This window comes from Amblyomma maculatum, unplaced genomic scaffold, assembly GCF_055883805.1.
Source record: "Amblyomma maculatum isolate TAMU_Amacu unplaced genomic scaffold, ASM5588380v1 scaffold_18, whole genome shotgun sequence".
NCBI lineage: Eukaryota > Metazoa > Arthropoda > Arachnida > Ixodida > Ixodidae > Amblyomma > Amblyomma maculatum.
In genome coordinates, this window is record NW_028146743.1 from 1,476,044 (window position 1) to 1,500,126 (window position 24,083).

At 46.3% G+C, this 24,083-nt stretch overlaps 1 protein-coding gene across 1 annotated transcript; it reads right to left on the reverse strand.

The window, feature by feature from the left end:
* Positions 1-2,090: 2,090 nt before the first annotated feature.
* Positions 2,091-22,726, reverse strand: LOC146171703 (anaphase-promoting complex subunit 10-like). Its single transcript, XM_084586297.1, has 4 exons — positions 22,299-22,726; positions 19,511-19,605; positions 19,262-19,424; positions 2,091-2,464 (listed from the first exon to the last, which is right to left on the reverse strand). Exons 2-4 carry the CDS (start codon positions 19,599-19,601, stop codon positions 2,206-2,208), a joined length of 513 nt encoding a protein of 170 aa, XP_084442423.1. The 5' UTR covers positions 19,602-19,605; positions 22,299-22,726; the 3' UTR covers positions 2,091-2,205.
* Positions 22,727-24,083: the final 1,357 nt, after the last annotated feature.

Consider the following 24,083-nt stretch of genomic DNA (forward strand, 5'->3'; position numbering starts at 1 on the left):
TGTAAGCTCTGCAGGGAAGCGCGCGAGTGGGAGGAATGGGACAACTACCCCGCGTTATTGGCCCAATCGAAGAGGTCTTTATGCTTGAAGTTATGCTTTTGTGTGAAGTAGCTATGACATGCTTGGTACTCACAAAGAGACGTGATGGTGAAGTGCCTGCTTGTTTTTAGAGCCGAACCCTGAGAACAACTCGAGTTGTTCTGCGCTGTTAGACAACTTTCCTAATTGATCGAGGAACCCGAAATGACCGCTTTGCTCGCTTCTCTCACCATCGGGAATTAAAAAGGCTTCGAAAAGGTGCTATGTCAAGTGCAGAAAACATTTTTTTCGTAATTATTTCTCTGCAATCGCTTGCGACTTGTTTTATATTAACTTTCAAATTTGTTAACTCTAGTTTTTCTAGTTCATAAAACTTTTATATGCATTGAGCTCAGTGCGGGGTGCATTACAACTACCACCATTATAGTGCCTTTGTTTCGACTAAAGCGGCCCCTAGAGCGTGTACACGGAGCTCGCTGCATGCCGCTGACACAATGTGCTTATGGAAACTTAATAAAATTGCATGGAATCACTTTTTAGAGGCAATATCAATTACGCTGTGTGTAGCAAAATCCGTGTTCTGCTATATTTGATGGCAGAACAGCCAGGCGGCCGGTATGGAGCAGTTGTGGAGCAATAGTGTGTGTTGGAGCAGTATAAAGCAGGAAAAGCAGTTTAGGGTGGAATGGAGCAGTGACGTCCCGATTATAGGGCTCTTTTCAGGGTGGAGAGCAGTAATTACACACGAAATAAGACCAACAACAGGTTTAATAGAGATGAACGCCCCCGCTCACCCGACGGTCTTAAGGCTGCGTCTGGACGCCACTGCGGTAATCCGGTGGGAGATGGAGACATATAGGTGCGGGCAGCACTGATGATGATGGTTTACACGGCGAGTTCAATATACGGAGCTGGCAGGACTAGGGAGCCATCTTCGTATTTTCAGGCAGTCGTCCCTCGGGAGACGAGGCTGGATCGACATCCCCTAGCGCGTCTCTCGTTCCTCTGTGCCCCACGGTCCTTTTGCGCCTTTCTATGTCATCTCGGGTCCTTTCTTCCCGTTCTCGGAACCTTAGCCATCCTCGCAACAGCGCCCATGTAGCAGTCATTAGGGCGTCGTCCCCGCATTCCAGGACGTCGTTCATCGACCTTCCTTCGACGCCGGTTTTCGGACAAAAAGCGACATGGGCAGGCAAAAATTGTGGAGGTCCTTATCTCCCGGCTCACCGCGCAGCTCGGATCACAAGCTCCGGCACAGGCAGGCAGCCATCATAGAGGAAATAGAGCAGCGCTTCCATCTCTGTGAAATGTTTTCACTTGACGGAGTTTTTTCTTGTTGGTTGCTATACAGTATATCTAACAGGAGGTCACCGTTTGCTGACTTCTTAATCTTGTAACCCTGGCCTGTAGCCTCAGTTAAGGCCTTAAATATACAATCGGGGACAAAAGTGGTTTTTTTCAGGGCCTTCCTTGGACATTTCTTTTGCTGGGAGGGATATCATAAGAAAAATGTTTGGAAGCCTTAAAAAGTACGATGTTCTACTCGGTGCCAGCCGCCACTCAGGGTAGCTAGCCACACATGGTTAACTCTCACCGCCTGGAAGTAGAAAACGTCCAAGCAAAAAGCAGACGGTGCAGTTGCGATAAAGAATATAAAAAAGTGAAAGGTGGAGAAAAGGACAGGAAAGGGCGACTGCCGATTTCCACTCGGTCGGGTCAGCCAGCGCAGTCTACGGGAAGCTGGGGTCAAAGTGTTGCTGCCTCCGACGAGGGAACTTTAAGGACCAAACACTCAGGATAGGCTTCCCCCTTTTTCACCGAACATGGCGATGCCACGCACGGCTAAGAGTACGTAGTGTCGCACAGTACGCATCAACACATACTTTAGCAGCTGCCCCTTGCGGCGAAATTGACATCTAAGAATTAATTGTTCCCTGGCTGCATAGAGTAACTACAATAACAATGTCTTGGGCTTTTCCGAGAAGCCAGTTATTATGCTTGAACCTGAAAGAAAGTAGAGGCGGAAATGACCAAAATGTAAACAAAAGGCGTCAGAACAGGAGGTGAATACAGAAACAAATCTCTTTATTTACCAGCTTACATTAGTAAAACCTGCCATCAAGGCTGCGGAAGGTAAGGTTGAAACACACCACGGTAGGCTTGGCATTACTGAGTGGTGAATGTAACGTTATAGCCAAGAGGTGTGGAGAGCGGCGGGAGAGGCGTGAACACCTTCATATGCCGTATGTGAGTGTTCAGACCGTTCATGTGATTTTCCAATACAGCGATCTGCACATGGAAGGCACGAACAGGGCGTCCAGCCGAATCTCGCGGAGTGATGCGCACCCATCCTGTTGGCTGATTGAGGACGATAGTATCGACCTCCCGAAGATCATGGAAAGTATATCCCACTCTCACGGAAATCCTGAAAACACAGATCAGAACAAATGTTAGCAGTACACAACAGTGGCACTGTGCGTTCGTGGTGCTATGCATGCATGGGACAGAGGCTGAATTTAACCAGCTCTAGCTGCTTCGAGCAGCCTCTCTAGCCAGAACAGGGGTTCTGAAACGGTTCCTCGCACTGCTTCGCGGGCTCTGCGAGCACCTACTGTGCTCTGGTTCCAATTCTTCTTAAGCGTACGGGACGGACGTAGTGTCTGGTTCTTCGAAACCCATTTTGTAGCGTTAGATATTGTTATTGCATTCCTCAGTTTCGCGCCGTCAGCGAAAGCACTGTCCACAGCACAGACCATCGGATCGCACCAAGTTGCTGTGCGCCGCCTGCCTGCGTAGTTGCGACAGGAACGCTGGCGGGGGGCGGTTCGCCCGGTGCACAAGGCGCGCCAAGTTGCGTTTTCGTCATACCTATCTCTAGACATCCGGCTAAAAATGTGAAGCTGGCATGGCTGAAGAGGCGACGCTCATACGTGCGCTCAAGCGCGCGTGGCGGCTGGAGTGGAGAGCACAGCCGCGTTAGTCCACCAAAGCCAAGAAAGAAAACCTGCGCATCTGATAGCGATTTTCATGCACAAGGTGCCCAACCGGAACCCAACCGAAAACCGGAACCGAGCCCGCTTTTTCGCCTGGAACTGACTGAACCCGAATTTTTTTTCCGCCACGAAATGAACCCGGACAGGAACAAATCGAAAGAACCGTTCCGAACTGGCTCGCGGTACGGAATTCAGACCCACTTTTGCTGGAACTTACGTTCATAATTTTCTAGTTTCTGGCTGCTTGTAAAACGTTCTCGCTTATTTCCAAAGCGCCACTGCGCACCGCAAACTACGCAACCATACTGAAAAATTGTCTTTAGCAAAAAGATGAAAAGAACGAAGGAAAACATGTCGCCACATGCATGGCACCAATCTCTGGCATCAGGCTATTGTTTCATCCCGAACACGGGAGGCCGCTGCACTGCGCTATGGCGCAGCGCATGGACAAAGTTGCCTCATACGAGAGCCTTTCTAAGCAGTGAACGAATAGCATATAAATCATAACTTAACTGCTGATTTAGATAAATATTTATATATACATCTACAAAGGATCTGTTTTCACAAATTTCACACAGATAATTTTATTTTCCTGTCGTTCGACGACGTCGCAATGACTCGCATGGCACATGCATAGCCGCCATATGTGATGCGATGCCAGCAGATGCAATTTGGTTGACGAGACTTCAGCAGCCGATGCTGATGGTGGGAAGGCCGCCTTGGAGGGCAATTTACCGCTTTGTTCTCGAGTTGTACCTACCTTCAGGACAAAGACGATCCCATAAACAGGATTTCCCCCTTTGCTTTCTCTTGATTTTGTCCATATCGAAGTCTGCTTGTTTTATTTGCCTTGGAAAGTGAACCTATGCCACGAGTGAAGCTCCGATTTTCAACTGTGAAGACTAGGTGGAGCAAGGAACTGAGTGGCCTTACTGGTATGAGTATTAATTCTCAAGCTCTGTTTAGTGTGCTGTAGTTTTTGCCTGTAAAACCATGGTGTCGAAAAAAATACGAAGACAGTCTAGAAAGGTGGCACTGAAAGCTAGATGTACACCATTGAGAGAAAATGTAACTATGAGTAACCCGAGGAAAAAACCTTGAAAAGCAGGGAGAGGGACGAGGTCAGGTGGGCCGAAGGAACCTGCGCCTAGGCCTTAAGGAAAATAACAGACGAGGGAATGGCAGTAATTGTGCAATCGGCAAACTGCAGCATGAGACCCTCGATATTCGTTACGTTGGCAAGCGAGGAAAGGTGCGAAGCCAAACAGCATTTGGTCACCACATGGAGGCGGCTGCGTAGGATCGCCGGCACCGATAAGAGTTTACAAGCCCAGTATGAGTCTGAAGCGTTTCCTGAGGAAAGAGAAGTACACAGCTTGCTCTGTGCATTTGAAAAGATGCTCAGAATAAGCAGACTCGAGTATTATGAAACTTCGCTTGTTTATTTGTCTCTTGTTTGTTTGTGGGGTTTAACATCCCAACGCGACCGACGTTATGAGAGACGTCGCAGTGGAAAGCTCCAGAAATTTCGACCACCTGCGGTTCATTACCATGCACTGACATCGCACAGAACACTGCCGACTAGCTATCCGCCTCGTTTCAAAAGCTGCCGCCGATCATACATGGCAGTAATTGAATTACAGTAATGGAATTACTGTAATTTAATTACTTTTCTCGGTAATTTGTAATGTAATGAATTCCTTTTTCGGGTTGGTAATTTAGTAATGTAATGAATTACTTTTTGGAAGTAATTTCCCAGCAAAAGTAATTATTTCCTTTCGAAATTACTTTTACTAAAATGCGCCACAACTCCTTCAATAGATGAAGTAGAGTGCCGCGAAAGCAGGAACGGCGTGCGGCAAGAGAAGCCAGCGTAACGGATCGGCAAAGGGGGACAGAGTTGAGCAGAACAGTGCGTCTGAGACCTCAACCATTCTCCAAGCAGCAGGATACAAGGCGTCAAGGGAATGCTGAAGGGAGAGATGGTGCCAGAAGGCTGGAGCTGAAAACTAGTTTGGAGCGCGGCGTAGCGCCACTCCCTGTTGCGTCGGCTAGGGCACAGTGGTGCCTGGTTACACTCAACACCACGGGGCGAAGGAGGATTGGGGTTGGGGGAGATAGGCAGAAGGGTCCATGACGTGAGGCACCGGGGCTTGAGCATTACTAACCACTGAGCACAAATGTGCCGACATCGATTCTTGGGAGTGCGGAAGCAATAAATAAGCTAGCTTCTTCGGGGCCTTCAAATGGCGGAGACAGCTCCGGGCCAGCAAGACGCTGGGTTTGCCGGTCATTTCAGGACCGTTCGACAGTGTTTATTATTTTTTTGCGGTAGTCTTGTTTTTGTAATGGCATGTACTGTAGGAGAGAGAAGGCATAGCTCTCTGGGACGGAATATGGCGGGAAGACGAAAGATTGTGTGTGCTTCGCGTCTGGAGAACAAGTTTTTGTTTTGTTTACTAGCTTTGCTTATTTTTTGCATGGATGGGAACTAGAAAGTAATTTAAAAGTAATTTAATTACTCAGTAGAAGTAATTGTAATGTAATTTCATTACTTTTTGGGAGCAGTAATGAGTAATGTAATTTAATTACATTTCTGCGATTTTCAGCAATTAGTAATATAATGTAATTCCTTTACAAAAGTAATTTTGCCATGTATGCCGCCGATGCCGGGATGCGATCCCGGTTCCTAGGTCACAGTAGTCGAGCGCCCTAACCACTACGCCACCCCGTTGGGGCTTATGAATTTTAGGGAGAAGTTGCGGAGCTAAGAACTGCATTCACTAGCTACAGTAGCGTTCGCAGTGCGATCTACACAAGTCAACGTCGAGACAGCATCTTCTAGACTAAATCCAACAGCCCTTGTCAAGCCCGATTCCTCCGGTCTTTCTATGCTGGTGCTGGTAAAACTTTAATTTAGAACACATACAGGATAGGCATCAACCTACCTGCCTAGACGGCGGTCTGGAGTCCTTGGACCCGGCGGCCTGTTCTGCCAGTCGGATGACACGTAGCTGAGTTTCGGGGTGTGAGCTCAACAGTAGAGTCTCCCAAAATTCTGTTTTTGTGTCGTGATTTACACTTTTGATTTCTTGGAACGTCCATTACATATGTACCAGATGCGCCTTATCCTCACATAGTCTGCATCTGTCTGAAAACTGTTCTGGGTACCAATGCATGGCTACGGGTATGGATTCGGAAAAGTCTTTGTTTGCAAGCACCTCCAGATGATTTACTGGCTGTTATTTAGTGTTCTATCTGCGGGGGTATTCTACCCTATTTAGCCGATAGTGCTCAGTAATCTCTTCGTAGCTGACTAGCTTGTCCTTGCTTGCATGAGGTTCATAGCCTACCCGGAAGGTGAGACCGCGGGCAAGCTTATGAACTCCCTCATTTTCTTGAAGCTGGCAGTGGCCAAATCAAAAAGCTAGCAGCATTTACTGAGCACATAGTATAATATTTGCGAGCAGCCGTGATTTCATGTCATGCTTGCTGTAAATTACAGGACCAACCATACCAATCTAGCCTCAGAGTGGTTCTAGAAGAAAGTATATAGCGCGCAGGCAGCCATGACGCGCAACAAGACGGTGACCGCATCGTGTCGAGGCCACAGGAACGAGACAATTAGTTAATCCGGATCCTCCGGCGAATACAATAATGACTCCGATCCCAACACGTAGCGGAGGGGACATTTGTCAGCGCCTTTCGGCCTCCGACATAACGGGTGCATTTGCATTTCACCTAAACAGACGAGAAATGCAAAGGCATCCGCGTGCTGCGTGGTATATACAGTCACAATTATGGTATATACATCTTTGGTCTTGGCATGTGTGCTAGGTTTGACATTGGTATGATTTGAAATTCTTTGAGTAGGAGCCGGATGGAGAATTGTTTTACAGGTTGTAGTAGTGGCTTCGCTCTCAACTAAAATTTATGCGAAATCTTGTTTATCTGAAAAGCGCAGCAGCAAACGTTTTCTTTTAACTCTATTTCAACACGTGACTGCTTTAGCTGGTTATGGGCCAAAGAAAAGAAATCATTTTCTCCCATCCTGCTCTAATTGTCGGTCACTAATATAGATATTGTAAGGTAACGCGAAGGTAAGACTTGGGGATCAGGTTTTATTGGAGACCTGAAGCCTTCGTCGCACACTGCAGGAAACCACACTCCGCGATGACGATGAGCATTTGCAAGAGAGAGCCGGATGAAGACGAAGCAGCACGTTCAGCCATGCGGAGGATGAAGCACCAGACAGTGCTCACAATAGTTTGCTCAGGTCTGGAAGCAAAGTGGAGCGCGTCACACCTGACGACAAAAACAGCAGAGGGACTAGAACATGAATTTACAGCGGTTACTAGATACAGAAACAGGAAATAATACTGAGCATTAAAAAAGTGGAGTAAGAAATGCGGCCGAACGTTTTTTTAGCCCGTTTGAACCGGTTCGGGCAGGGTCGAATGGGATCAAACCAGAACGGAATGTGTCTCCGGAGCCGAAATCGATCTCGAATTCGATCCCAAACCGAACCAGAAAAATTTTAGGTTCGACACTCTGGTTCTCCGGGAGTTTCGATAGGCACTGAAAAATTTGAGAAAGTTGTAATAATGTCTAATGGAGTTACTTGACCTAAACTTGTCTAGGGCAAGCGGTTGTGATCCGGTAGCGGAATAGTACTAATGCGTGCTGCGATCTGCGAGCGAGCGGGGAGAACGAAGAGAAGTGACCTGCTGAGAACACTTTTGACTTTGACTGAGCAAATCATCATTATTATCATCGCACGTATCTAGCACCGGACCTCCACCGCACTCTCGGACACAACAATTACGCGGGAGTGCGAGAGGGCGAACTAAAGCCGCATGTGCTGATCACACTCAGTCACGCAGTGAAGACAGCAGCAGAGCAAGTGGACCAGAGCAAATTCCACGGTTGGGGTGTAGAGGGTCAATGAAATTACTCGCGAGGAGGTGCTTGGCGCTGTTCCGTGTTAAAGTTTCGCAGAACCGTCAATAATTGTGCAAGACAACGGAGCGAAAAACCGTGCAGGGAGGCACCAAGCGACTAACACAAAACCGACCGATATGGGTATATTTCGCACACTCTCGCATTAACTGCAGAAGGCATACAGCAAAGACAAAAAAAAAAAAAACTAAACTAAAAAAGCGAACCAAAACGATCACTCCGAAATTATTCATATCTAAGTAGCCTATCTCTTCTTGAATAAGCGAAGCGAAGGCACGCTCAAACATTTAATCACACTTTTGGACAACATATGTTTCGCAAAGTTCATGCGGTTGCCTAATACAAGTGCGAAGGATTTATACTTTTAAAAAATAAGGAATGCATTCACAGGTTGCCCCATCCATGGTTAGTGCGATTCTTCCGTCTATTGTGACATCGACTGCATGCTCTCTCAACCTGTCGCTTAAGCAGCGACCAGTATGGCTGACACATGTAGTTCCACATGGCAGAGGTGAGAAACATGAACCAACGCAATGGATCAATAGTCTTCCCTTTTGCAGAATAATTTACCTTACATCGGGTACTTTATTTCCAATGGTTGTTTTGTACCATTCTTCAACTTACGTCCGATTCCTAATATCGGAGACCTGACAAGCAAGGACGCTTGCGTATTACGCCGAGAATGATTTTGTTCTGTCGAAGTTCAGCCGGCTGGCAAGACCTTTCCCCCCGTACCACACGCAAAACGTCGGGCTCTACAAGAATTTAAGTTCCGAATCCCAGAATAAAATCCGGCGCTCTTGAGTCTCTTATCTGCTTTAGAGAACCAGCTGAAGGTTGAGGCAGAAGGCGCTTTTACCAAGCCTTACAATCTGCTGCCCAAGTCGCTGATTGCATGAGGCGCAAGATCGCAGCCTTAATTCCCAGGGAACCTCGTTGTTCCCAAGCCCAGTAAGCTACTCACATATTGGGCAATCCACAAGTTTCTTATGAACCCAACAAAGCGCTTAGCCAAGGACCAAACTTTTGGCTACACTCTCAGCTTGGCAGAGTGGAGCTGCTTTCGCTTGTGAGAGAGCGCATGGCGAGGAGGGATGCTGAGGAGCTGGATCAGCGAAGGCGTCGACGTCGTAAGGGCAGCTATATACAAAAAAGCCTCAAGGCACAGACGACGATCGCCTTACTCCAAGCCGACAATAAAGGCGGTTTCTCTGTGATGGAATGGGACACTTACAAACAAAAACAGTCGTGAAGATATTGCAGGTAACTTCTGTGCTTTGTAAAACGTGAAAGTTCAGAATGTCAAAAGATGAAAAGCAGTGCAAAGAACTGCAGCTGAACAAGCTGGCTGATTAATTATTCATATCAAGAACCTCAGCTAGGCGGTATATACCTCTTAAAACCAAATACCAAATTTCCTTCTTTCTAGCAAGTTAATTGATAGCACTTGGTCGGCTCTGTTGCAACGGGCGTTATCATTAGTGACGATTAACGACCCGTTTCCGGTTAAAAGTGCTCAAGAGGTCACCGATTTTTTTTTTTTTTTCATAAGCAAGAATTCGGAGGAGATGAGTGCTCTTTCAGTTCACCTAAAGAACACGTGTTACTCCTTTCCACGCAATGCGGGGTGCGATGCCGTCACAGAAAACCGTGAAGAAAAATCAGTCACCAGATTTCAAAACCCCTGTGGCGTAGACACTGCAAGCTTTCTTGAGTTGCTGTCCCATCTGCGCTCTGCCTTCGCAGAATTTTAAGAAGAGGTGACGTCCATTATAGAGGATGTGCATAGGATCTTGCATGGCGCACTGACCAAAGATGCATGACGTCTATACTTATCTTCGTGAATTCGGGCAGCGGCTACTCTAGAAGCGGCGTAGCCAGGGGGATTGTGTCGCTGTCAGAACACCCCTCGAAAATGTTTGAGCTCTGCATATCCCCTCCCCTCCCGCCCAACCAAGAATTCAAAGGGTGAAAAAAAAAGTGGAAAATCTGAAGCGTACACAAAAGACAAGTGGAAAAAATGACTACGCCATCTTGCCGGTTGATAAGAAAGGATTGGTTCTATTAACAGTGTTTACCATACAAAGCAACTAAGTCTATGAGGGACGACGCAGCAGAGGACTCCAGATACTTTCCCCACTGACATCACACTGTACACGGCTGCTTTGCTTTTAGCCTTCTCTGACGGTCACGATTACATTCGCATTCTTGAATTCAGCAGTGGAGCGTACTAGCCGCTGAGTCAGTGCGGCGGGGCAAATTTAAGAATTTGGAGGCTGATAGTACAGGGCAAAAATTAATAACCACAGATCTTTTATATTTGCGGTTGGCATGGTTTAGAAACTATGCTGGTGGAAGTTCACGTATTGCAACCGGATGTTGAGAGAAAAAAGAGAAGCAGCGGAGCTATGTCGTGTATACGTTATCCTACCAACAACGACAGCACTGCTCCGGAGGCTCTCTTAATTTTTACTTCTGAGAACATTAGGATGACCGGAGATGAAAAAAATTCTAAAGGGCACTTTGGACCACTTAAGTGCGATGAGGCGAAAGCCATTATGGCGCGGTTGATCGTAGCCCTCCATTACGGCAAGTCTATCTCCCTCTCTTCTTTCATTTCCACCTTCCTCCCTTTCTTTACGGCGAGGTAGATCATATGTGTGAGCGGAGAATTGTGACAGATACTGCGCCTTTTCTATCCTGTAAATCAATTTGAAATGCTGATGATATTTGCGGTGCTAACGCCTCCTAGACATCTTGGTCTGCTTCTGTTTGCTGTGTGGTGCGGCGTTCGAGGAAGCATCAAATGAAAGGCGCTGCACGGACGCCTGGATAGGACGCCCGGCGGGGTCAGCTTCGTCTATGCATGAATCACCTGGTGACGTCATGACTTGTCGTGACGGTACATGGCGCATCCCTTGTCGAACACAACCTGCATTCCATTGAACGCATCAAAGTTCACCAGCGCCCTATAATTAGTTTACAGGAAATTAAAGGCGCAGTATCTGTCACTCGCGCAATCCCGCTATCCTCACGGTAGACAAGGAGAATTATGAGAACGTTTCACGATTCGGGGCATGACGCAGTTGGTGAAGCGCTCATCTGCAGAATCCAAGGGATTGAATTTCAAATCCAGATGGAGATAAGGTTTATTTATTTATTTTTAATTATTTGCATCGAAAGTGTGACACCGACAGCCTCTGCCGACAACTGCTGACAACGATGAGGTATTAAACGCTTTCGCCTCAAAATAAACACTCCCCTCTGCTTTGCATGGTTTCATAGAGTGCTGGTTCCTTCCATCACAGAAGGCCTCTCATCCACCTTCCTAACTCGTAGCAGTGGCGTCGCTAGGATTCCCCGCACCCGGTTTATCTTTGTGAATAGAAAACTACGCAAGTAGTCATCATGTGGTGATTGAACTTTGTAAATGACAATGTTTGTGTGTACTTCTTGATTGTGTTTGCCCATATTGTTTTTCTCTTTGTCCACCTCATGAGTTTTGTAAATAAAGAAACATGACTTTTTTAAATTGCTCACAGTTTTTGCCTCGTAATTTTGTTCAGAAAGTGACTAGTATCATTACAACCGGCGGATGTTTAGTGCTAAAAATGTTCTGATAAGTTTCGCATATCATTGAAAGTTAATGAAAAATTGCTAACTAGTGGGGCAGGCGTGTATTATAGTGTCATTCTATATCTAATCATAATTCGTTTGAATTAACCAGTTTGCTCGGCTTGGCCCTCTGCGTGTATAGGCACAGGAGTAAAAATGAAAAATAAAATCACTGCACCCAGTCTGTAGCATATGCAAACAAGTGAAAACAAGAAATAAGCGGAAACTCGCGTGATAATTGCGCACATTTATGCTATGGCGGGCGGCATAGTTTAAAAACGAGGTAATAGCTTCTCCTCACTTTCCATCGTATAAGCTGATCCGCTTTTAACGGGATCACTTCCGAAAATCTCGCATATACTCATATGACGGCAGAGGTGCCTGAACGTGCTCCGATAACCCTTCACCTTTATCGAACTTTTTTTTTTATTACGCAAGCTTGCCATAAGGCATATTATAAAAACACATGTAAATTGTTTTCCGTAAGGACTCTATCGAACTTGCGTGCTTACGACCTTCCAAGGCTGCTTTTAAACCGTGCGAGAAAAAAAAAAAAAAAAAAAAGCTATCGTGAGATGCATCTAAGTAACCAATAATCATGTGGCTGTGGCGGAACTATTTAGAGAATTGCATTCGTGCGATAGATGTTTATGCATGTCGCCACGCTCGTAAATACTGTATTTAGCGAGTTAATGAACTCGCAAATGTACGTGGCATTTTAAAGCTTGCAGCTCGACTGTGTTACGAGCGCAAGCTGAGGAAACTCGTGTTTTATAGTTTGCGCCAAGCTGCGGCGGAACACTTGGATGGATGGATGAAATATAGGAGCGTCCCCTTTGAAACGGGGTGGTAGCAGTAGCTATCATGCTCATTTTTCTCCCTATATTTTAATTATTGATTTAGATTAGTTAACTAAACCATCATTCTATTTATTAAATTTTTTTTTCTACATTACTAACATTATGTCATGTCACTTCTCTGCTTTTAAGACACCAATCTTCCAGTCGTTTTTTGCTAGTTTCCACCGCCGGTTTATTCACCCGGCCACTGGTATCTCTAAACCCCAGAGCTTCAGGAACAGTGACTGCGCCTGCATCAATGCAAAGGTGCATAGGTGGCATAAGTGGCGAGCGCCGGGGTGCGGCGAAAGACGGTGCCACGACCCTTTTCCAACTTACGCTCTCTCCGGCCGTTCCATTCGGCCGGAGAGAAACGTGCGCGCGGAGGTGATCTCGGAGGCCATGCGTAGCCGGAGCAGACCCTCCGCTAGCTTCCTGTGCACGTGCGAAGATCGAGTTGCGCCTGGCGGTTATTTGGCGATACAAAAACGCTTCCGCTGATGCCAAACGGAGGTACTAAGTAGCATTGTGTCATGGGCAGCCATAATAGTAGGCAAAGCGCCGAAATACGAGGCTCACGTGCGAAACTTTGCAAATTCCTTTGGAAGATTTTATGCAAGACCTGTTTTCCAACAGCATGACAGCGTTCTGTGAAGTCTCCTGCTCTTTGTGGAAACGAAAAGAGCCAATTTCCCCCTTCTCCATAAACTCAGAAATGTTGACAGTTGACAAAGACAGCTTGGAGAGGCGTCAGAAAAGTACAATGGTTTAACACAATGCATACAAAGGGAAGGGGGTGGAGGATTATCCTGCTCTTCGCTCCCCGCGTGTCTCTTTGCCGATTTCCTGTGCTCTCTCCCTGCTTTGCATGTGCTCTGAAAGCAACCAAATCGACAGATATCCGGCGTGCGACGTTTGGAAAACATGTCTTGCTGAGAAGCTTTTACAGATTTTCACAAATTGGCCAATAATTGAACCAACATTAATATTATTCATAACGAAAATAAAATATGTCGGAAGTGCCCTACAAAAGCGATCCTATAGTTATGGCTTGATTGACACTACTCGCACAGAGCACCCTATTCGCGCCATAGGTTTCGTGAATGCAAACCAAATATAAATGAAGCACAACCATTTAATAAGAACCGAAATAAAACATGATTGTAGTACAAGCTTGGATTTCGCTTGCCTTCCGAGCCAGCGAGCCGGTTATGTCGCGTACAGCGCGCGGAGCACTCACGTGTTTTTGAGACATCTAGCGTTCGTGCTTTTGAAGAAACACCTCCTTTGGACTATAACTTATTCTTCTACTGCAAGATTTGCATTAGTAACGTCGTAATAATAAAAACAAGACCTTATATAGATCTGATGCTACAGGCCAAAACGATAATCAAAGAGCGAGCCGCTTTATTTCAGAGTACTGATAATACTTTTGCAGTTATTAAACATATTATATAAGACAATATAATTACATAGCAGACCTCGATATACACTTCTTACATGTCCGCTACTGTGGCAAACGCATTCACAATCAATAATTATTCATCGCCGTCTCCTATACAGTGCAGACGTGAATAAAACTTTTCTTGCCTCTAGTTATGTTTCCTCCGTGGAAATACGCGGCAGGTTGTCCAATCATCAAGACGGAATGCAGGCAGCATGTCACGATGCAACTGCGAGGCCGCATGCTCGAACGAGAAAGCGCGCGGCGCACGCCGCGAAGGCAGCGAGAGTCGACGGCAGCCCAGTGTGTGTTTTTCTGCCACAGACTGGAGCTGCCCATCAGAAGCCGCAGGTATCGGTTATGAGATAACAGAGTTCCTACAGCAAATATACCGGGATAACAAAGTAGAAATTACATGGGAAGCGATAAGAAGTACGGAAGCTGTCAAGGTATGCAAAGAATTAAGACAAGGTAGTCCTCTATCACAGCTGCTGTTCATGCTTATGAGATAAACATGGAACGGAAGATACATGAAAGTAACCTAAGTTTCAACCTCTCATATAGATTAGGTGGAAAGGCGGTAGAGCAACGCCTCCCCGGTTTGATGTATGTAGACGATATTGTGCTGCTAGCTGAGTCTGGAAGAATTGCAAACTCTAGTTAAGTATTGCGGAGACGAAGGGGACGCTCTAGGCTTCAGTTATAGCGCAGTTAAGTCGGGTCTGATGATTTTCAACTGCTCAACTGATCAGGATCTTAAAATACAAGGTCATAAAATACCGAGAGTAGCAGAATATAAATATCTCGGTATATGGGTAAACGAAGGATTGGCATGCATTGGAAAGCATGAGCAATCACTTAAGGCCAAAGGGCGAAGAAATGCCGGGATAATGAAACATAGGGCATTGTGGGGATACAAGTATGAGGTTTTGAGGGGTGTTTGGAAACGAATTATGGCGCCCGGGCTTTCTTTCGGAAATGCGGTTTTGTGATTAAAATCAGAGGTACAGTCGACATTAGAAATAAATCAGAGAGCCGTCGGAGGATTAGCACTAGGTGCCCACGGCAAAACCACAAATGAGGCGGTACAGGGATACATGGGCTGAACATCTTTCGAAGTACGGGAAGCTAAGAGTGAAATATTATATGAGGAATGCCTGAGGAAATTGGACAATAACAGATGGGCAGCTAAAGTATTTAAATAACTATACCTAAAAAGCGTTGACTCAGAATGGAGGAAAAGAACTAAACTAACCAGTTAGTATGCTGGTCACAAGGACGAAGAAATAAAGAGCGTTAAGCAACAGGTGAAAAACACAGAAGGTAAAAATTGGATAAATTTGATGGAAAAGAAACAGAGTGTGGAATTATACCGAAAGTGGAAAAGGCAGGTCAGGAAGGAAGCTTTCTTTGATAACTCAAGAGGCAGTGCCCTACTTTTTGAAGCTAGATCAGGGCGCCTTAGAACACGCAGCCACAAAAAGAAATTTAACAATGAAAATGACGCATGTGCTGTATGTGGTAACTCCAGCGAAACAATTGACCATATTATACTCGAATGTAATGGTATCCATCTGGCAGTTGAGGCAGGCGCAGTCAGTGTTCCTGAAGCTCTGGGGTTTAGAGATATCAGTGGCCGGGTGAATAAACCGGCGGTGGAAACTAGCAAAAAACGACTGGAAGATTGGTGGCTTAAAAACGTAAAAATGACATAATGTTAGTATTGTAGAAAAAAAAAATCCAAGAAATAAAACGATGGTATAGTTATCCTATCTAAAACAATAATTAAGATATAGGGAGAAAAATGATCATCATAGCTACTGCTACCACCCCATTTCAAAGGGGACGCTCCTATATTCCATCCCATCCCATCCATCGCAGCGCCGCCCAGTGATGCTTTGGGAGCCTGTTGCGTTTCTCATTAGTATCATTATTTTACGTTTTTCAGAGAAAAAAAGGTTAGAACGGCATAATGCACTACTGAGCACCCTTGGCTACACTCACTTTAAATTCCCCTTCTAAAGCACCTGGCCCTGCTAAAGGTGCCTTCCTGCTCATTATTATTTTTTTTTTCTAGTCAGCGCGTGGTCAGACTTGCTATTCCACTGAGCAACAGGCATTCCGTGCCTTTCAGCGTTTTCAAAGTGCGAGATGGATGTGTGAGTGGGCCGAGGAGCGAGAAAGGCATTGGAGATAAATAAACCAGACAAATTTAAAGCACAAGACTATAGGAGAAATCTGCCAGTGGGTGTCGGCTAACAAGCTCCCGCGCATGGGGCTTCCGATGGGTATCGAGTTAAGGCTGGTGTTTCCAGCGTGGTACACGCACGTGCACATTCCCGGTCCAATGTTAAAAGGGCGTGGAGTCTCTGGCATAAACTAAGGCATGTGTTTTCAAGCTCTCCTCAGGCCAGGATAAATCCTTCTGATAAGATCACACTTGTCAGTCAGTGTCTCAGCGGCCCTATTGCATGCATTTTGGCATCTTTACACAATAATCCACTTCTCCCCCCGCACCTTCCTCCCTCTCACTGCCAAGCTGCACACCACTGAGCGCTGCACCCGCACCCCCCTCGTGACGCCACTGACTCAGACAGTTCTACGACGTGTAATACCGCCTAAGTGCTAGATTCATTCGTACAGGTCGATTACGAGGAAGGCGGAAGCCAAAGGGAGACAAGGAAGGCAGGCGACTGTTTGCCAGTGTCAGGGGAGCAACCAACACGAGCTTCAGCCCGCTACATACGGCAGCTGTAAAGAGAAACCGAGCGTGCAACAGCTCCATGACGTCACGAAGCACCGGACTCTGCTACGCTACTTAAGAACTGCGTCAATATGGCGCGGCATGTGGTGTCCGGCGTCTCATAACTGCATGCATCATGGCTTCACGAGGCACCCTGATGAAGGTTTCCCGGATTTTTTTTATCGCCTGGCTTATTTGACAGACTCATCGACACATGAATATGCGGTCAGCAATGCTACGATTGCATACGCGACCTTGATATAAGCATAACCATCATCATCATCGTCATAATCGTCAGCCGGATTATACCCACTGCAAAGCGAAGGCCTCCCCGTTTAACCTAGTCCTGTGCTAGCTGCAGCCATTGGACCCTTTTGAATTTCTTAATATGGTTCATCCACCTAATTTTATGCCGCCCCCCGCAGCGCTTACCTTCCCTTAGAATACAATTGGTTACTTTTAGTGACCATCGGTTAACCTCTCTTCCAGCATGTCCTGCCCATGCCCTTTTCTTCTTCTTAATTTCTTCTAGGATATCAGTATCTTGAGTTATTTCTCTGATCCACTCAGCACGATTGCTACCTCTAAATATTACGCCTACCTTTCTGCTACTCCTGTCTAGATCCTTTATCATTAGTTGCAGTTGGTCCACTGAGTTTCTTAACAAGGCAATGTCATCAGCTAATTGCAGATTACTGAGATGTTCTCCATTGACCCTGATGTCTAACTGCTCCCATTATATGTCTCTGAATACACTCTCTAGGCAAGCTGTAAATAGCACTGGGGAGATCATATACCTTCTTGCCTAACACCTTCCTTAATAGAAATTTTATCAATTTTTTTATGCAGAAGTATTGCTGCTGTGCAGCCCCTATAGATATTTTCCAGTACTTTCACAGATACCCTGACCTCGCTATGCCTGCATGAATGATGAGGTTCAGACCGAATGAAATGTTTTCTCGTAGTCAATGAACGCTAGGTATAGGGGCTGGTTATATTCACAGCACTTTTCTATCACCTGGTTTATAGTGTAGATATGATCGATGGCACCCTTTCCAAAATCCTGCTTGATCCTTTGGTTCATTTAAAGTCTAATGTTGTCCTGATTCTACTAGCTATTGCATTGGTAAATACTTAGCACGGAACTCATAGTAAGCTGATTCATCTGTCCTTAGCGTTCCTCTCTTCTGAATACAGATAATATTAGCATTCTTCCATGATTCCGGTACTTCCGATGTCGTCAGGTATTGCGTAGACAGGGTGGCCAGTTTTCCTAACACATTATCCCCTCCGTCCTTTGAGAAATCTGTAGCTAACTGATCCTGCGCGGCTGCTTTTCCCCTCTTCATAGCTTCTAAGGCTTTCTTAACCTCGTCCTTCGTTACTGGCGGAACGTCTGGTTGCTCTTCTTTACAGCCAATTTCATTCTTGTCCTGACTACTTAGGCTACAGCAGAGGTCCGTTTATAACTCCTCGACTACCTTAATTATCTTGTCCGTGTTAGTAATGGCAATAGTCGCCTTGTCCCTGAGTGCATACATCTGATTTTCGTCTATGCCTAATTTCCTCATTACCACTTTCAGGCTACGATCGTCCTTTAGAGCATGCTCAATTTTTCCTTATGTCGGTCACCTTGCGCCTACTGATTTGCTTTGATACCTCTACCACTTCTATCCGGTCTGTTGGGTCGTGATATAAGCAACCTACCGTCAAAGAGACCGCGGAGGGGACAAAAAATTAAAAAATAGGTGACACACATTATGGCACATTCATATTGAAATCTTGCATCCCTCACAGAGATAAAGGCTTTTTTTTTTCTTTTCCTCAGACAGTAAGCATGCATTTTCTCTTTATATTTGGACGCATCATCGCCTACCTAAATATCGCATGTAAAACCAGTATTTACACGCTAGGGGCCACCCATGGAGCCCGTATACACACATCTGGGTCAACGTAAGCGTCATCTGCACGCCTTCACACACGGCTGACACCAAAATGAGACGCGCCGCTGTTTCCTCGAGCAAAGCTACGCCATAAGGCATCGTAGAATGCGGAAGTATGATTGTAACTGGATCGTGTAACGTGCGACTGAACGCGTCTATATGTGGTCGAAAATATCCGGCCTATGAGAGCTTTGGCTGATATACAGAACACTATACTGTGGAGAACACTACCGACGTCTCAGTGGTGGCGCCTCCGTTTGTGCCTGCATGAGCTAGCCTCAAAATTAGTACATAACAGCTATTTCCATTAGGTCTAGAGACACCAATATGGCAGCAGGTCCGCGACGCAATTATAAGCGAAGAAAATGCCGTTCCAATCCGCGCTCCCGCGTGAAACCTTTGTCGTGTAGCGGTGCATGCCGCCGCGAGCTCGGGCCACTTAAACCCTCCTCACGGTGCACCAGAGCAGCATCGCGTTCGGACTCGGGGCGATCACAAGGAAAGCTGCACGCTCTCCAGGAGGAGGACCCGGGAAGAACAAAACGGGCCTACGAGACTTGGCACCAAAATGCAGCGACCACGCATCCCACATGTGTTCGGCGTTCGTGTCGTCCACAAGACTTCCTGTCGGGCTACGTCCTATGCGATAGCGTAAATTGTTCGAGTGACATAAGCCAAACTAATACCTTTTGGGGGTGTAGCTTTCGTCGCGTCTGTAGTCCAGGTACAGACATATCGCGTGAATTGGCATTTTTCTTGCAAACTGAATGTTCACTTCATGTGGCAGAATCCCGTCCGATTGCCAGTAGGTGTGAAGGGAGTCGTCCAACAGTTGATGGATGCCATACCCTGCGAAAGCGTGCGAAGAAGAGAGGTTACTTGAGAATCGCCTGCTAGAATTCCATGTTCACTGGTACTCTGGATTCAGAGCTCACCGCGCATGCAGGATGAGAGGGACCATACGGCTTGTTCTCCGACGTCCCGGACACCGCGCTCCATCTCCAAACGTGGGACGACAGCGTTCATGGTCCTAATAGGAAGAGAAGGACACTTCCGTTGACCTTATGAATTGGATGACATAGATTAGTGTACATTTACGTGTTATGCGGATCAAAATGCCTCTCTTGCAAGGCGGATAACGTTACAGTGAAAATAAAAGAATGGGCTGAAATTGGCCGCGCGCCAATATCCGCAAGCTGTCGTTATTCAACTGTCATTTAGGCGGAAGCGCGATGACGAGACCACGACGACATGCGGTTCGGATCTGCTCTAAGATACACGTGCCTCATCAACTAGCCCACACGTTGCCTAATTCAAGCGATATTCAGCTTCATAAACAATTAGATAAAAGCGGGGTCCGACTGCGCGTCGCTGCGGGTCACTCTAGTTCGTGCTGCACAGCCACCACCTGGTGCAAGCGTGGAGACATTCTTTCCCTTCTTTAAGACCTCCGCATAACGAAGGCACTCCATGAATGATCAATAAATAATCATCACATAAAAATACCATAATTACTTATTTTTTTCTGAATCGGGAAGCGCGTAGGTGTTTTTTTGTTTTTTGTTTTTTCAGAGAAAACCTTTTGCACTTGCGAACAAAGAGCAACCGGTTTTCGACCCATGAATTTCCGGATAGAGACCATAAAAATAAAAGGCCCCATATAAACAACGAGAAATGCGAACTTTGACCGCCTAGAAACATTTCGACCGAACGCGCACAAATAACTAAAACGAAGAGGTGACTTCTGAGGTATACCGTGGTGGAAATGTGGGCTACATCGTACACGTATAGCATAGCGGAACGAGTGAGCACCGTCAGAACTGGTAGATGTGGCGTCTTGTGGTTCAAGTTCTTTTCCGTAGTTCCGGAAACAAACTCGGCACAAGGAGCATTTAAAAATTTGTACACGCACAAAACAACTGCACGTGCAAGCTAACGACTGACACAGAATAAACAGTCAACCAAACAATGCTAGACCCCGTGATCACGTTCGCAAGGATATGCATAGAAATGGCAGTTGGTTGGGTGTGGTTTGTCGGGTGGTTTCACGTTTGGCCGTGAAGTTCAAGAAGCAAGCATGCAAGCCTCAAGAAGCTGGACAACTCATGAGTTCGCATTTGCCCTGCTTTTTTTTTTTATTATTCCAAGCGGCTCCTCTAAGGACAAACTTGAAAGACGCGCGAGCAGGCGCATGTCATGTCGGGTTGCCGAGGTGAGCAAACTGCAACGTGTTTACTGTGCGCTGCTTGACCTGAGTCACCAGCGAAACGTGGCGACACGCGCGCAACAAGGCCGCGTTCAAAGTGGCCGCGAAAAACAAGTGATTTCAAACTGCGCTCCACCTATCGACAGCTGTGCAGCTGCAACGGAAAATAATTAGCACGAGTGCCTCGTAGCCGAACCGAAAAAATCGCGATATGCGGCGCTTTTGTTCCCGTACAACAGTACAGGTCCCACTAATTTGCCAAGTCGGGGTGGGCGGCAGACAGCAGTCCATCAAACTAAGCCCAAACTTTGCTGTTTATTTATTTATTCTTTACCCACAGCGCCAATTAGGGATTACTGTGGAGGGAGGGGGATAGATACATACAGCATAAGAAACGGCAAATATGACAAAATACAATACGACAGCAGCCCGATCAGCCAAAGATAACAAAGTAGTAATAAAAGAACGCAGCACACAAGTCAACGTACAGGCAATGAAACAAAATTTCTCATCCGTATTTCACGCAGGCATACTGCGCAGAGATGAAACCAAAGTGGAGTACACTATGAAGACACATGAAACAGGAAAGATGGCTGATGTGTACAGATAACACTTCCTAAGCTAACGATTATTTCACCCAGCAATTTTTTTAAAAGAAAAACTGCGATAAAGACACCGTTGCTCACAGTGCTAGCTAATAACTTAATAGTTAAAATCATGTGGGCAGCCACATCGGCGCATTACTCCGCCAATAAGCAATGCACAATTGTTCATTCATTATGCGGGCTTTCGCATTGTCCAGTGCTGGAATGGGCTGCTTTCTACCGAACACCCCCGCTTTGGGAAATAGGACGTGCTTGGCACACTCAACGGCAATCGGCGCATCCGGCAACTATAGCGCCGCGTCTGGCAATTTTTCTGCTGCCTTAACGAGTCACTTGTACTAATCTTTTTTTCGTTGGAGCTGCACGTAAGTTCCCTTCATCGTCGACATTATTATGACTGTTAGATAGATGGATTTATTGAAAGGAAAAGGCAGAGAGGTTGGCCCGAATAATTCAAATCTGGCCTGCTACTCTGCACTGGGGAAGGGGAAGGAGAGAAGAAAGAAGGTCATGATGGGTGACGATGTGGGAGAAGGCATATGAAATATATATACAGACACAGCAGCTTGCATTATGACTGTTAATTAAGCTATCCCTAAAGCTGGACAAATGCCTCTCAAGCCCTCCAGTAAAACCCATGCTACGCCGGCTACGTAATCTCATTCCGCCAAACTTCCTGATCTCATCCGCCAGCCTCATAGTTGCCATGCTTGCCAATTCTAGTGAAATCACATTCGCTGAGGTATGGACCATGGTTGCCGTGATTTCGCGAAACGTTCCGTGTTCATTATCTCAACTAAGATATCAATCGCTAGCATTCGCTCCTATCGCATTCTGTCGCTTAAAGTTGCGTCAGAAAGCTAACATGGATTACGCATACGCCTTCAAAAGAAAATCACGAGATTCGCTCACCTCTTATGCCAGTCGCAGATAGCGCTGTCCAGAAGCAATGAAATGTGGACGTCGTCGACGTCGCCGCAGCACTTCGCTGAGCGAGGCTGGCGAGGCTTACGGCACAGTCAGCGCAGCTTCGACACGAAGCGGGGACACAAAGACGACGAAGCTTCGCCTCCAACCTTGGCGTGGCCTGGTTGCTGCTCGCTCTATTACTACGTTGGATGGGCGCCGCTCGCCGTCGTTTCAGCACATTCGTCAGTTCAGTACGCGGGCTATCTACTCTCGGATCACTGTCAAGCTATTGACGCGGACGACGCTTATGAGAACACTGGGTAGCCGTTATCGCTGGCGAAAGGGAATGGGGATACAAGCTTCTATCCCGGATCTAGTTACACGAACCTAGGTACTACATTCACTCTCGCAGTCACATGACGAACGAATAGCAGAATGTTTCCCAGCTCAATGCCACTTGTCCCTAGAAATCCCCAGCCTCCCCTGTTTGCCGCGTGGAACCTGGTGGTGCTCGGCGAAGCGACAGCCGTCCGATTCGCTGCGGATTCTTGTTCGCTCGCGAGAGAAAAAATGATGCGTAACACCTTTGTGTGCCATTATTCGCGCAGCATAGCGGGTAGTCTTAACATGCGGGATATTAAATTATGAGCCTTCTTCGAACAGTAGTTCTGAACTGCCCGTCCCTCTTCTGGTTATTTGACATACTTGCGTAGCCCAGTGCCTGTGTCTGGCTCTACTAATGAGGAAGAAATGAACGCCATAAATATCCCGAATGAACGCGTGTACCCTAGCCCACGGCGTGGATAGTGTCATTAATTAGAAAATTGATTTCGTGCGAGCACATACGTTTCAGTACAGGGAGAAATGAACTCTCTAATTACGTCTGAGCTCCATGCTTTGTGACTGAACTTCGTGCCTTCTATTTACTGAAATTTTTGGTACAAAAACATAAAATGGATATAGCTTCCACTGAAGTGTATTATTTTTTCGCTATTGAAAAACGTGCAAAAAGCAAATAAAATGCACACTCAGTGCGGCGTCTTAGTCGACGAGACAATTTAATTCTTTGGCACGCCTCGTCATTACTTATGTGTATAGAAACATACTTGGCTTAGCTAGCCACAATTTCGTAGGTCCACATTCGCCAACACATACTCCAGAGAATATCTCGAAGCAAATAACAAGGGTTGATGAATCCTACAACGCTCCTGTCACCACCAATACGAGTACCGTTCTTGCTATCAAGCAGGGCGGAAGAGCTCACTAGTATCCGCAAAAGGTGCACGAAAGAGCTTGCACGATGTTAAAACCAAACGACCAACGGGCTTCAACAATTTCGTGTTCGCGACAGTACTCATTCTAAATATCCAGTACTCTCAAGTGGTTAGCGTGGGGTTAGTTTAGTTTGGTTGGGTTTGTAGAGTCTAACGTGCCAAAGCGACTTAGACTCTGACAGACGCCGTAGTGAGGGACTACCGTAAATTTCGATCGCATGGGGTTGTTTAAAGTGCAATGCCATTGCACACTACACGAGCGCCTTGCTTTTCGCCGAATCTTAAAAGCGGCCGCCGCGGCCGGGATTCGATCTCGCATCCATGGCTGCACCTATCGAACGCGCCAACTTCCGACCCGCCGTGGCTTTTTTATTATTTTTTTTATTCATTTCTGGCGTTTAGGCCCACATAGACCACTGAGCCACCGTGGCGTGTCAGATGCCAGTATCGTTCACGGCGCCGTGAAAATGCTGATACGTACGCACACCTCGCAGCACGAACAAAAGCACTGCAT